General features: G+C 38.7%; 2 protein-coding genes across 2 annotated transcripts in view; both read right to left on the bottom strand.

Moving 5' to 3' along the window:
- Positions 1 to 13,575, bottom strand: part of LOC118558793 (neural cell adhesion molecule 2-like) — a 44,829-nt gene that overhangs the window by 22,864 nt on the left and 8,390 nt on the right. The gene's annotated exons all lie outside the window — the stretch shown is intronic.
- LOC118558796 lies at positions 6,059 to 11,611 on the bottom strand. Its single transcript, XM_036129342.1, has 3 exons — positions 11,404 to 11,611; positions 10,547 to 10,891; positions 6,059 to 6,399 (listed from the first exon to the last, which is right to left on the bottom strand). The coding sequence occupies exons 1-3, from the start codon at positions 11,504 to 11,506 to the stop codon at positions 6,194 to 6,196; spliced, it is 654 nt and encodes a 217-aa protein (XP_035985235.1). The 5' UTR covers positions 11,507 to 11,611; the 3' UTR covers positions 6,059 to 6,193.

Raw genomic sequence — 13,575 nt, 5'->3', positions numbered from 1 at the left:
GTGTCGGTTCTTCTCCTGCAGATCAGAGGAACATCAGAGCAGAACCTGGAGACAACGTCACTCTGCCGTGAAGAGTTCCTCACAGCAACGCCTTCACATCTGTGGAGGGGAGAAGACATTACCCAGAGGATGAGGAGGTTCTCTGCAGAGATGAGACCATAGAACAGCTCCATCCTTCAAGAACCAGGTAGTTCTGAAGGAGAGATGAAGGACGGAGAGATGAAGGACGGAGACATGTCTTTGGTTCTGAAGGACGTGGTGACTGATGATGGAGGAACTGATGAGTCGAGTCGTTCAGAGAGGAACAAGAAGAGCATCTTCATCCTGGATGTAGCTCCTCCTCCTCTAGGTAGGTCCTTCAGTCTGTCGCTGGGTCGGTTTTATTTATTATTAATTATACGACCAGGCAGCAAAACTCACAGATTCATAATTTTTTATGATAGTTGATGGTGGTGTAATATAAGAAAAACCACCAAATGGTGTTTTTTTCTATGATATTTATCATTTATTTATGATGTAATCTGGTAGTGAGCCACCCTGACATCTCTACAGCCACCAGAGTCAAGGTTAGTTCCACCAATCAGCTCCCTGTAGAAAATATAAAGTTGATTAAATAATTCCTGTTGGTCTAGTTTTAGGACAGTAACAAGCTCAGCATCAACTAATAGAAAATATGTTTCTAACATGTATAAAACAGAATTAAATACAGTCATAGTCAATAAAAGAGAACATTATTGAAAAAGTTTCTTAACTTCAGTAACTGATCTCTCAGTGAAACACATTATATAGATTAATTACACACTGACTGATGTATCAAGGCTTTATTTCTGTTAATTATGACGATTTTCTGCTTCCAGCAAATGAAACAAGACATTTAAGATTAAAATATTACATCAGAGCAATAACAACATTTTAATAGAGAAATGTGGGCTTCATTAGAAGTATGTTTAATACCTGCTTAAAGGTTTTATTTCACCAAACGCCCTGCAGCATTTTAACAGTAGTTTTAGCTATCGACCTCTAGCAGAAACAATATTTCTATGTTTTATTGTAAATCTTTATTTCTTTCATAGAAAGCCTGTTGGAAACAACATATGATTAAATTATCTTTGTTATCTTGGTCATAAACATCTCCACTAAATCACAGCATTGAATTCTGTAGACATAAATCAATGTGATCAAGTCTCATCAGCTTCACTCACTGTCATGATAATCCTTCATAAGAGGCTTCATCAGTGTGTATCATCAGTTTCATCTTGACTTTTTTATTTTTATACAAATGGATCAGAAACACTTTGGGTGGGAATCTGTGAGCCTGTAGTTCCTCTATAGGACAGCAGGGGGCAGTCACTGCGAAGGAGTCGATAAAATTTAGATATTTATTTACATAATCTCTACAAATAGTGGACATTAGGTCTGTGTGGAAAGGATTTTCTAAGTGTCTTGGGAAAATTAATCATAACACTTTCATATTACCCAGTAACCATTTAATAAATCATGTTATTCTACAGCAAGCCGAGGAATGATGGATGTTTTCAGCTCATGGATCAGATCTTCATGTCTCTGTTTCTGCAGAGCTGACAGAGAACCAGCCTTAAATCTGGAGGCTGTGGAGGAAGTCTCAGTTTTTAGCTCTGGAATAATACCATTGTTTTAATTTAGATGATAAAGTTTAATGTTTTTTTGTCAGTGTTGTATCATGAATTGTGATGATTAACTGTATACTGGTGACTATTAATGAGCTAAATCAGAAACAGGCTAATAATTCACAGTATAAGTTACTTTGGGGTAAATTTTAAACATGTTAATGAATGCTTTACCTGCTGTTTACATTCATAAAGATAATACTTTTAATTGACAAAATGCCCTATTAGTTCATTCAGGAAGGAAACAATGCAGTGAAACACAGTGTTTGATAATAATCGATAAGACATCGTGGCTGAATATAATATTTAGTTTTAACCAGTCTGGTAAAATTAAAAATAACAGCTGATCACTTTTTTCCCAATTTCTTCTGATTTTGTGTTTAACATACAAAGGAAATACATTTTATTCAATTCAACCAACTTTATTAATCCCAAAAAGGATAATTAGTTAAGAGCGGCATGTCTGCAACATTAAATAACACAAATCACACATTATTAACGACATACAAGCAGCATGTGGACACATACATTTTATCATTTTCTCCCTTTAATCTCTTCTTTCTTTCACCTTATCTCCTTTTTTATTGTTTTTTTCCTCTTCTAATTTCCTGTTGTAGTGTCCATATAATTTGAAATTCTCCCTGCATGAATTAAAATAAAACTATTTACATGTATGAATCAAGCGGAGAACTATGGCAAAAGCCGTAATGCTTCACTTGTGAAAGGAAAATCTGTTGAGCTCTTTTTAGCATTAAGACAACAATACTTATTGTTACATTGCCAGACAGGACACTGCCAAAAAAGAACCAACCAAAAAAAAAAAAGATCCACACAGAGCTCTGAGGCTTGATAGGATCAGATCTTAATATCTCTGTTTCTGCAGAGCTGACAGAGAACCAGCATTAAATCTGGTGGCTGTGGAGGAAGTCTTAGTTTTTAGCTCTGGAATAATAACGCTATTGTTTTAATTTAGATGATAAAGTTGAATGTTTTTCTGTTGGTGTTGTATTATGAATTGTGATGATTAACTTTATACTGGTGACTATTAATGAGCTAAATCAGAAACAGGCTAATAATTCACAGTATGAGTTATTTTGGGGTAAATTATAAACATGTTGATTCATTATTTACCTGGTACTTATATTCAAAACGGTAATATGAATACTTTATATTGACAAAATGCCCTATTAGTTAATTAAGGAAGAAAATCACGCGCTGAAACACAGTGTTTGATAATAAAATTGATAAAACATCATGGCAGAATTAAATATTTAGTTTTAAGTCAGTCTAGAGGAATTACAATTAGCAGCCGATCACTTTTTCCCAAATTTCTTTTGATTTTCTTTGATGAAGGAAACACAATTTAATTAGATTCAATCAACTTTATTAATCCCAAAAGGGTGATTAGTTAACAGCAGCATGTCTGCAACAGCAAATACACAAATCACACATTATTAATGACATACGAGCAGTGAGTATGTGAACACATAAACCCCAGAGGATCCACACAGCGCTCTGAAGCTTGATAGCAGAAGGGATGAAAGATGTGGAGCAGCGCTTCATCTTCCACAGCGAATAACGAGGAGAGACCAGGAAACTTTCTGCTTTCTGAGCTGTTTGCTGGTTGTAGAAGACATTAAAGTCTCTCTGTATTACACTGGTGAATTTAGAACAGGTTATTATAATGTTGTTCAGGATAATCCTGTCTTTAACTGTCAAATTGAGAAACCAACAGATAAAAGAAAAACTTAAAAGTGATACAATCTACACAAGATGACCGGTGTGACCCCCCCCACACACACACACACACACACACACACACACGTGTTTAATGTACATAGTGAGGACCGTGCTCGACTTCCTCAGACTTCCATTAATTTTCACACTTTCTATGGCCTGACTCTAATCTAAACCCTAAATGACCCCATAGTCCTAAATTAAATGGTAAATGGACTGACCTTATATAGAGAGAGCTTTTCCAGTCATGCTGACCACCCAAAGCCCTGTACACTAGAGCCACATTCATCCAGTCACTCTCACTAACGCACACATCCATAAACAGTCCTAAACTTAACCCCTGACCCAGAATAGTGAGGAGGTTTTCATGCTCCTCACTTTACATCTAATTCTCACTTAAATTAACATAAAATGTTCTCACTCAGCTGCACATACAAGAACACACACACTTTGATCCAAATTTACACAGCTTGTGTCAAGTACCTCTGATTCTGGTATATTTTACTACACTTTTAAAGATATAAATACATTTTACCAGAGGTCACCAAAGGTCAACCCCTTCCTGCATTACTCAGATCAAACTTAATGCTCTCAGTCTATTGTGACACATTTGTTCTGGTTTCCTTTTGGAAATAAGGATGAAGTTTAACCCCAAACCTACTAGTGTCTCAAACCTGCAGCTTCATGATTTCTATAAAATATTTCTGGTTTTCCAGAATCTTTGTTACCATAATGAATTTTTTAATGAGACAAAGTCTCAGAATTCACCAGATTACACAAAACCTGCAGAGACAACATCATGATCTCAGTGACTTGGTGGATAAATTGTTGAATTGAGTTTATTCATCAAAACGTTGAAGCTAACTGCTCAGAGCGTCATTACCGCTGCATCAGGAAGTCTGCGTGTATATATTTATACGTTGACCATATAAGGAGTTCCTTTGAATGAGAATTTCTCCTCCAACTTGTTCTGAAAGATGAAGCTCTGAGAAACATTTCCATCAACTCATGTGGAAACTTTAGTTTCCTCCAGAGAAGAGGTGAGTTTATTAATTATTACGTCTTTTTATAAATATAAATATCTAGGATTGTATACGACTTTATTGAAGGTCTGCTGTGCATCATCTACGCTGATTTCAGCTGAACTGTAGAATATGTGGGATTGATGGTGAGGAATTTTGGTAGTAATAAGGGAATCAACTGTGTTATAATTAATTTCCAAGTTATTCCAACAAAGAGCCTCTAAGTGACACATTCTGTAAACCAATCAGCAGAGGCTCATCAATCAGATAGATTATTACTGAGGTTAAAGTTGATGTGAGGAAGTTATGGGTCTTTATGTGATAATGATGAAGAAATGAAAAGTAAAATTATAAAACTTATAAAATAATGTTTACTTTTAATAGGATAACTCCTAGAAATATAAAACCTGCATTTAACAGGAATCAAGTGCAGCTATAAGAACTGTAAGAACAACAGATAAGTCATTAATGCATGTATCAAATGTAAATCATTTTCTATTTAAAAAAAAATAAAATAAATGTTTCATTTGAGGAATAACTTGTCATCGTCATTTTTATCCTGGTCAATGTCAAACTGGGTTCAGAAAATGCAACACAATGCTGAAAACAATTACTATATTTAGATTTTCATTACTTTATCAATAACAGACCAACTTCAAGCATCTAAACTCATTCAAATGAGTAAAGATGTTATTATAAAGAGAGAAATATGAACTATTAAAACTAAACATTTCATCCAACTCCACGATCTTTTTCTCTTCACTCCAACCAAGAAACTAACATCTGCTAACATCACGTTTAAAATTCATATTTTAAACATGATTTTTTTCATATTTGGAAGTGCTCTGAACAGCAGGAACAACGTTTGATATATCATTAGGAAATTAAAGGAACGCCATAGGACAGATGATGGTTTAGAATGATTATAGTTTGAAAACATGAATCTAAAACCTTCAAATCCAAACCTTACACATAAAGCTCAGTAAATATTTACTTTAATAAAGATTACATTTACTGTGCACTCAGCACTGTCTCCACACTGTAGAAATTGTCACTATTTAACGATAATTATGAAATTAAAGACATCAGAAATGGTTCATAAATAATTTAATTAATTTTAAGGCAAGCGTAACATTTAACAACCTGAATGAGACGTTTCTGTTAAAACAACATTCAGCAGGGAATAAAGCAGCCATTTGATCCATTACCAGGAGAACCAGAGGAACCAGCGGGTCGGCCCTGAGACCTGAAGTTCTCCTCAGCATGAAGTCAGATAATAACCAGTTAGCTGCTGCTGAAGGCAACTAGAGCTGCACAGTGAGCTGCAGCGGTTCTGCAGAGTGAAATAAGGCATCGCACCCATCAGGCAGATGTGTTCAGTGATGATGATGATGAAATCAGGACACATTTGAAGGTTTAACTACAAAAACTTCTAAAAGTAACAATACTGTAACAGGATCCTGACATTCAGTCTAAAGCTTTACAGAATAACAAGGCAACAAGTCCAGCCTGGAACGGCTTTTAGAGCAGATCTGGACCAGCTGAGGTTCTGCTGGAGGACAGAAACGCTTGATGGCAGAGTTCAGGTTTGCTGCTGCAGGTTGATGAGGAGGAGGAGGAGGAGGAGGAGGAGGAAGAGGAGGAGGTGGAGGAAGAGGAGGAGGAGGAAATCCTCATCAGGAGGAAATCCTCAGCAAGGCTCTGAAATGTGTCTCATCATCAGCAGCGTGTTTAGGAAGATTTGTCTGCTGTGGTTCTGCAGAACTTTAGCTGCAGATCAAACTGGACTTACTGCTCCGCTGATGAGTCCAGAAGTGTTAAATTAAGCATATGTCCTGCTGCTGCTCCAGGAGGCTGGTTTGGATTTGATTTCTTTTTACGTTTAAAATAAAGAATAGCAAAAAAGATGGCAGCTAACGACAACAGACCGGCTGCCAGTCCAACAACCAGTTCAAGTCCATGAGATCCACCTTTGCTTCCGTCATCAGGCTCCCCTGTAAAACAGAACCAGAGAAATCTCATCAGTGAGGTCAGAGGGGACTGAAGAACATCCTCTGCTCTCTGAAAGCTGCACTAAGGCCAGCTGCTTCCTACAGAGTCTCATCAGCATCAGTAAACCTCTGACCAGAGGAGCTTTCTAGAAAAGTAATGGTGGGAAAACTCTTGAGTTTGGAGAAATTCTGGATTTGCTTTTCAAAAACTGAGAAAAGGTAAACTCTGTAGAGGAAAAGCTTGTTACCATGATAATATACTCAAACCCACGGGTTTCTTGTGGCCGGGCTGAACTGCTGTACATTGTTTGACTTTCACAGATTTTAGTATTTATAGCAGAATTATGTGTGAATTTACCTCAGAGGAGTCACTTTCTGACCTACTGGATGTTCTGTTACTCCCAGGTATTAATTTATTTGTTGGCAGAGCTTTAAAAAAATTTGGTTCAGCAATGATAATAACTATTAATAAATGCTCACGGTCAAAAAAGCAACAGACAAACCACGAAGGATAAACAATCAACGACAAACATTTATTCTAAAGTCAGTAATGTCCTCTACACTGATCACTTTCTTCAGGCAGATAGGCAGAGAACCGCTTCATCAGCATAATTAGAGACACTGGTCTCTCCCAGGAGAACCTGACCTTAGATCCTCATCCTGCAGAGTCAGAGAGTCACATTCAGCCAGCTAACCTCAGTTTAACGTCATCAGGTGCATAAAACACACAGAACTTATTTTATCTCAGATCGCGTCTGACCTCCAAGACGTAAATTTCCGCTGGAACGCCTCCACAGGTCAGAATTACGAGTTTGTAATGTAACATCTTGTGATGTTGTCAGAGGGAAAGGTGAGCAACTTCTGCAGGTAAGGGCAGTTTCACTTTGGGACAAATTAAAAACTCTGATTGGTCAGTTAGAGACGAGCTTCCATGATTGATTGACAGGAGGCGTCACATCAATGAGTCTGAGGTTGTGAAGCAAAACTCACTGATTCCAAAGTATTTTATTAGTGTTCCTGGAGAAGTTTGACATAACTTATAAATGAGGTGAGCGCGAGAAGCGAGCACAGAACCGTGGAGAGCATGGGGACACGGGAAAGGGAAGTGCGAGGACAGTCAGATCAGCAGATTAACTCAAATAATTCAATTCAATTCAATTCAATTTTATTTATATAGCGCCAAATCATGAAACATGTCATCTCAAGGCACTTTACAAAGTCAAGTTCAATCATATTATACAGATTGGGTCAGATTATACAGATTGGTCAAAAATGTCCTATATAAGGAAACCAGTTGATTGCATCAAAGTCCCGACAAGCAGCATTCACTCCTGGGGAACCGTAGAGCCACAGGAAGAGTCATCTGCATTGTACATGGCTTTGCTGCAATCCCTCATACTGAGCAAGCATGAAGCGACAGTGGGAAGAAAAACCACCCATTAACGGGAAGGAAAACCTCCGGCAGAACCGGGCTCAGTATGAACGGTCATCTGCCTCGACCGACTGGGGTTACAGAAGACAGAGCAGAGACACAACAAGAGAAACAAAAAAGCACAGAAGCACACATTGATCTAGTAATCTGTTCTACATTAGATGGTAGTAGCGGGTGAGCCGTCTTCTCTGGATGATGTCACAGTTAACAGAACGTCAGACCAGGTGTACCTTCTATGAAGAAAAAGAGAGAGAGCAAAAAGTTAAAAGCTGAAATGACGACAGTCATTTCAATGTAATACAATGCAAAACTGGAGAACAGTAGACTGAAGAACAGTAGAAATCAGTAGAGTGAGAAAATTAGACCCTGATGTCCTCCAGCAACCTAGGCCTATCACAGCACAACTATAGAGATAGCTCAGGGTATGAGCCACTCTAACTATAAGCTTTGTCAAAAAGGAAAGTTTTAACATTAGTCTTAAAAATAGATAGGGTGTCTGCCTCACGGACCAAAACTGGGAGTTGGTTCCACAGGAGAGGAGCCTGATAGCTAAAGGATCTGCCTCCCATTCTACTTTTAGAGACTCTAGGAACCACCAGCAGACCTGCAGTCTGAGAGCGAAGTGCTCTGTTAGGAACATACGGGGTAATCAGAGCTCTGATATTTGATGGAGCTTGATTATTAAGGGCTTTATAAGTTAGAAGGAGAATTTTAAATTCTATTCTTGATTTAACAGGAAGCCAATGAAGGGAAGCTAAAATTGGAGAAATATGATCCCTCTTGTTGATTTTCATCAGAACTCTTGCCGCAGCATTTTGAATCAGCTGAAGACTTCGAACTGCATTTTGTGGACTTCCTGATAGTAAAGAATTACAATAGTCCAGCCTTGAAGTAACAAATGCATGGACCCGTTTTTCAGCATCACCCCTGGACAGAATGTTTCTAATTTTGGCGATATTCCGGAGGTGAAAAAAGGAAACTCTGGAAACCTGTTTAATATGGGATTTAAATGACATGTCTTGGTCGAAAACAACACCAAGATTTTTAACTTTATTACCAGAGGCCAAGTTAATGCCATCCAGATTAAGTGATTGATTAAGAACTTTATTTTTTGAAGACTCTGGCCCAAAGATTACAACTTCTGTCTTGTCAGAATTTAAATGCAGGAAATTTAAAGTCATCCAGCTTTTGATGTCATCAAGACATGACTGCAGTCGAAGTAACTGATTGGATTCATCAGGATTTATGGATAAATATAGCTGAGTGTCATCAGCATAACAGTGGAAATTAATCCCATGCTGTCTGATAATTTTGCCAATCGGAAGCATATATATAGTAAATAGAATTGGTCCAAGGACTGAACCCTGTGGTACTCCACAGGTGACCCTAGAGTTTGAAGAAGATTTATTATTAACATGAACAAACTGGAATCTGTCCGACAGGTAAGATTTAAACCAGCCTAATGCTTTTCCCTTAATCCCTACAGTATGCTCAAGTCTTTGTAGGAGAATATTGTGATCAACTGTATCAAATGCAGCACTGAGATCTAACAGGACAAGTATAGACACAAGTCCATTATCTGAGGCCATGAGAATATCATTGGTGACCTTCACCAGAGCTGTTTCAGTGCTATGATGAGCTCTGAAGCCTGACTGAAACTCCTCAAGTAGGTCATTACTTTGTAAATGTTCACATAGTTGATTAGCAACTACTTTCTCAAGAATTTTAGATAAGAAAAGAAGATTAGATATAGGTCTGTAATTTACTAACTCATCTTGATCAAGAGATGGTTTCTTAAGTAAAGGTTTAATAACAGCTACTTTAAAAGCCTGTGGTACATATCCATTTACCAAGGATAGATTAATCATGTCTAAAATAGGACCACTGATCAGAGGGAATACCTCCTTAAACAACTTGGTTGGGATTGGGTCTAACATACAGGTAGAAGGTTTAGATGAAGCTAAAATTTTAGATAGCTCAGAAAGCTCTACTGCTTTTAAACAGTTCAGACACTGCGCAGGTTCTAAGGATTCCTCCAATACTGCCTCGTTTACTGAGGACAAGGTAATCATGTTTGGGAGGATGCCAATTATTTTATTTTTAATGGAATCAATTTTATTTATGAAGAATCCCATAAAATCATTACTGTTAAGAGCTAAGGGAATGGATGGATCAACAGAGCTGTGGCTCTGGGTAAGTTTGGCAACTGTACTGAAGAGAAATCTAGGATTATTCTTATTCTCCTCAATTAATGATGAAAAATATGCTGCTCTAACTCTGCGAAGGGTCTTGTTATACAACAATAGACTGTCCCTCCAGATTAGGTAGGATTCCTCTTGGTGTGTAGAGCGCCATTTTCTCTCCAATTTCCTAACATTGTGCTTCAAGGAACGTAGCTCTGAATTAAACCAAGGAGCCAGCTTCCTGTGAATAATCACCTTCTTTTTCAAGGGAGCTACATTGTCTAATGCAGAACGCAATGAGGAAGTCATACCGTTTACAAAGACATCTATTTGTGATAAAGAGTGTTTCTATCACTAAAATGGACAAAGTCACATGTCCATCAATAACTGCATTAAACTGAAGAGAATTCTCTTTCTAGAGTAGAAAATGCAGGGTTAAGATACTCTGAGCTCTCAGATAAACTAGTTCATGGACCCTCTGGATGTTTCACTCTGATGTCAACTCTGATTTAGAGACTAAAAGACAACAACTCACCTGGAGGAGGAACTACATCCAGGTTTATGTAGAGAACCGTCTGCCTCCTGTTGGTTGTTTCCGTCTGGATGATTAGACACTCATATGTTCCTCTGTCATCAGTCGAGACGTTCTTCAGAACCAGAGACACGTCTCCAACCATAATCTGTCCCTCCTGCAGATCCACCCGGTTCTTAAAGGATGGATGCTGGTGTTCTAGATCAAACTGGTTATTTCTGTAGAGAAGAACATATTCTGACCCCAGATCAGTTCTGCTCCACTCTACAGCAACAACAGGTTCACTGTGAGGAGTTCTACATGGCAGAATGATGTTCTGTCCAGGTTCTGCTGTGACGTTTGTTGGGTCTGTAGGAGAGAAACAGAGAAGAGAGGTCAGAGGTCATTTATTAAACTGTTGGTTATTAACCAAACAAACCTGATGAAAGAAGAAGCTTTTTACATTAAATCATTGATACTCTAAAGACCTCCCATCAGTCTGAAGGCCAGGGAACCACAACGTTCAGGTGTTAAAGGTTTACCAATACAGTAGGCCTACAGACAGGACTACAAATCCCAGAATGCACTTGCACATACAGACAGTCAAGTACGCAAAGATACCATTTAATGACAAACTTTTATAAAGACATTCATCAAAATGAGTCTAGATCTCTCGTCTAAACAGATTTTCTTCAGATGGATCAAATTCCTACTCTTCATCAGTTTTATCTGTTCCTCTTTCTTCTCTCATTGTGACCGACGCATTTAGATACAGTGACGCCACCAGCAGACAGCGACAAAGACCACTGATGAGGACATAGATGGGTTTACATCAACAATCAAGTTATCTTTGAACCGAACATTTTTCAGCGATACTTCACCTGCAGAGGCAGACGAGATGAAGAAGATGGAAGTCAGTTTCAACAGCAGCGAGGTCGTCGCTAAATGGTGCATTTCCGGGTTTCTAGCGTCCCAAAGTTTCATGTTTTTATCTTATATCAATATGATTTTAACTCAACACGACTCGAATAGTTCAATTCAAAACTCTAAACCTCACTAGATTAGTTTTTTGTTTGGCCTCAAATAAATAAAATGTTAACAACTTTGACACTCCGATAACTGACCTCGCTGTTAGATACGGAAGAAGGAGGAGCTGGATGAAGACAAGCGGTGCGTCCCGTTTGTCCTCGTTAGTCGGAGTTATCGACCTCCGAGTCAGAAGATTTAACTGGAATAGACCCTAAAGTTGGTATTACGAGTCAGAAAGTCGGTGTAGCAGGATGGTAGCCGACCTCGGCATTAAGAACATGAAGTACAGCTAAAATATCTTCTATCAATTTATAAATAATTGTGAAATTTTTACTCTGGTATTTACTTTTTACTCTCAGTGCTTCTTTAGAACCAACTCTAAGTCAGACTAGCTTGTTATTTTCTCAGCTCCATTAATGGTGTATAACTCTGAGTGTCTGCTTTAATCTCCTGCCTGGATTCTTCCCTCCACACACAATCCTGAATCCCTCAGTGTCTCAGCTCTGTGACGAGGCTGTCGCTGCGTCCTGGTTTCTGGTAAAGAAGCGATAATGTTCCACAGTCTCGTTCACGCTGGGGTTGCAATGCTCATCAAACTTCGTGATAATCTCCTCCAGCTTCCAGCGTAGGTACCAACTCTCCCATTAGCGCCTCCAGGTCTCTGCCGCTGCAGACTAGACAGCTGAACAGCTTTACCTCCAGATTAATGTCTGCTCCAGGTATCATATAAGTCCACATCCAGCAGGGAGTCGACCCTCCAGCTCTTCCGTGTCTCTGCAGTGTTGCTGGAGTCCAGACAGACAGTCTGTCCGTGGCGGCTTCAGGACCTCCATGTAGCTACGTGGTGGTAGTCACTCTTCCCGTTAGCCGAAGCTAATGCTAGGCGACACTCACTGTGATCCAGGCCGAGTCCACGCCGCTGCCACCGTGTTTTATTCTTGTTATTTCCTGTCTTGTTCTTGCTCAAAGAGCCTGATGTAGTTGAACAATAACCCAAATGGGTCAGAACTTCAATATTATAGGAAAACTACAAACAGCTCGGTCAGGATATCAACTGCTGTCGGGTAATTCCGACACAGTAACACGTCCGAGTGCAACATTCATATACAATCGTTCCTATTGTTACATCACCACTATGCTACAATAAAGGAGTTTATTATCTTTAACAAGAGTTTTTTCAGGGATGAACAAAACAAAGTGTTTCTTCAGGCAAACTTTGGTCTCCTGTCCATCCCAGGGACGCACATCCCTGCAGACTCAGACCAAACTCAGATCAGGATCAATAATCTAAAGCGCCCCTAGTGGATGGAGGCCTTACTGCAGCAGGTCTGGCTCCAACCAACAGCTACTGTCTCAGGTGACTGTCATCAATAAAATTTGCTCTTATGAGATGTTGGGCCTTAAGCTTCAGGGGCCCCAGGCAGGGAAGGTCTTAACAGGAACAATGTTTGATTTATCATTAGGAAATGAAAGTAGCGTCATACAAACAGCTGATGAAGGCTCAGAAACCTGAAACAACTTCAAGGTTTCTCATTTTCTAACAAGTTGGAGTTGAAGACATGATTATGGTTAGAAAACATAAATCAAAAACCTGAAAAGTTAAGAAGAAAAAGAAACTTACAGAAAAAGCTCAGGAAACATTTACCTGCAGATAAACCTAAAGATGGTTCTAAAGAAGCGCTGAGAGTAAAAAGTAAAACCAGAGTAAATATTTCACAGTTGATAAATTGATAAAGATAAAGATTATTTTTACTGTGCACTGAGCACTGTCTCCACACTGTAGAATGTGTCACTATTTATTTAACGGCCATTTGGAAATTATAGACATCAGAAATGGTTCATAAATAACAATTGAAGAATCAATTTTAAGGAAAGCGTAACATTTAACAACCTGAATGAGACGTTTCTGTTAAAACATTCAGCAGTGCATAAAGCAGCCATTTGATCCATTACCAGGAGAACCAGAGGAACCAGCGGGTCGGTCCTGAGACCTGAAGTTCTCCTCAGCATGAAGTCAGATAATA

Source organism: Fundulus heteroclitus, unplaced genomic scaffold (genome assembly GCF_011125445.2).
Source record: "Fundulus heteroclitus isolate FHET01 unplaced genomic scaffold, MU-UCD_Fhet_4.1 scaffold_158, whole genome shotgun sequence".
Classification (NCBI taxonomy): Eukaryota; Metazoa; Chordata; class Actinopteri; order Cyprinodontiformes; family Fundulidae; genus Fundulus; species Fundulus heteroclitus.
Note: the sequence above shows the minus strand (reverse complement) of the source record. Positions and strands in the feature narration are given on the sequence as shown.

Coding starts and splice junctions, on each gene's coding strand:
- LOC118558796 (XM_036129342.1), bottom strand. CDS start 11,506: ATGAAACTTTGGGACGCTAGAAACCCGGAAATGCACCATTTAGCGACG. Junction 10,892..11,403: donor CATCTCGTCTGCCTCTGCAG/GTGAAGTATCGC, acceptor TCTCTCCTACAG/ACCCAACAAACGTCACAGCA. Junction 6,400..10,546: donor GGATGTAGTTCCTCCTCCAG/GTGAGTTGTTGT, acceptor TCTGTTTTACAG/GGGAGCCTGATGACGGAAGC.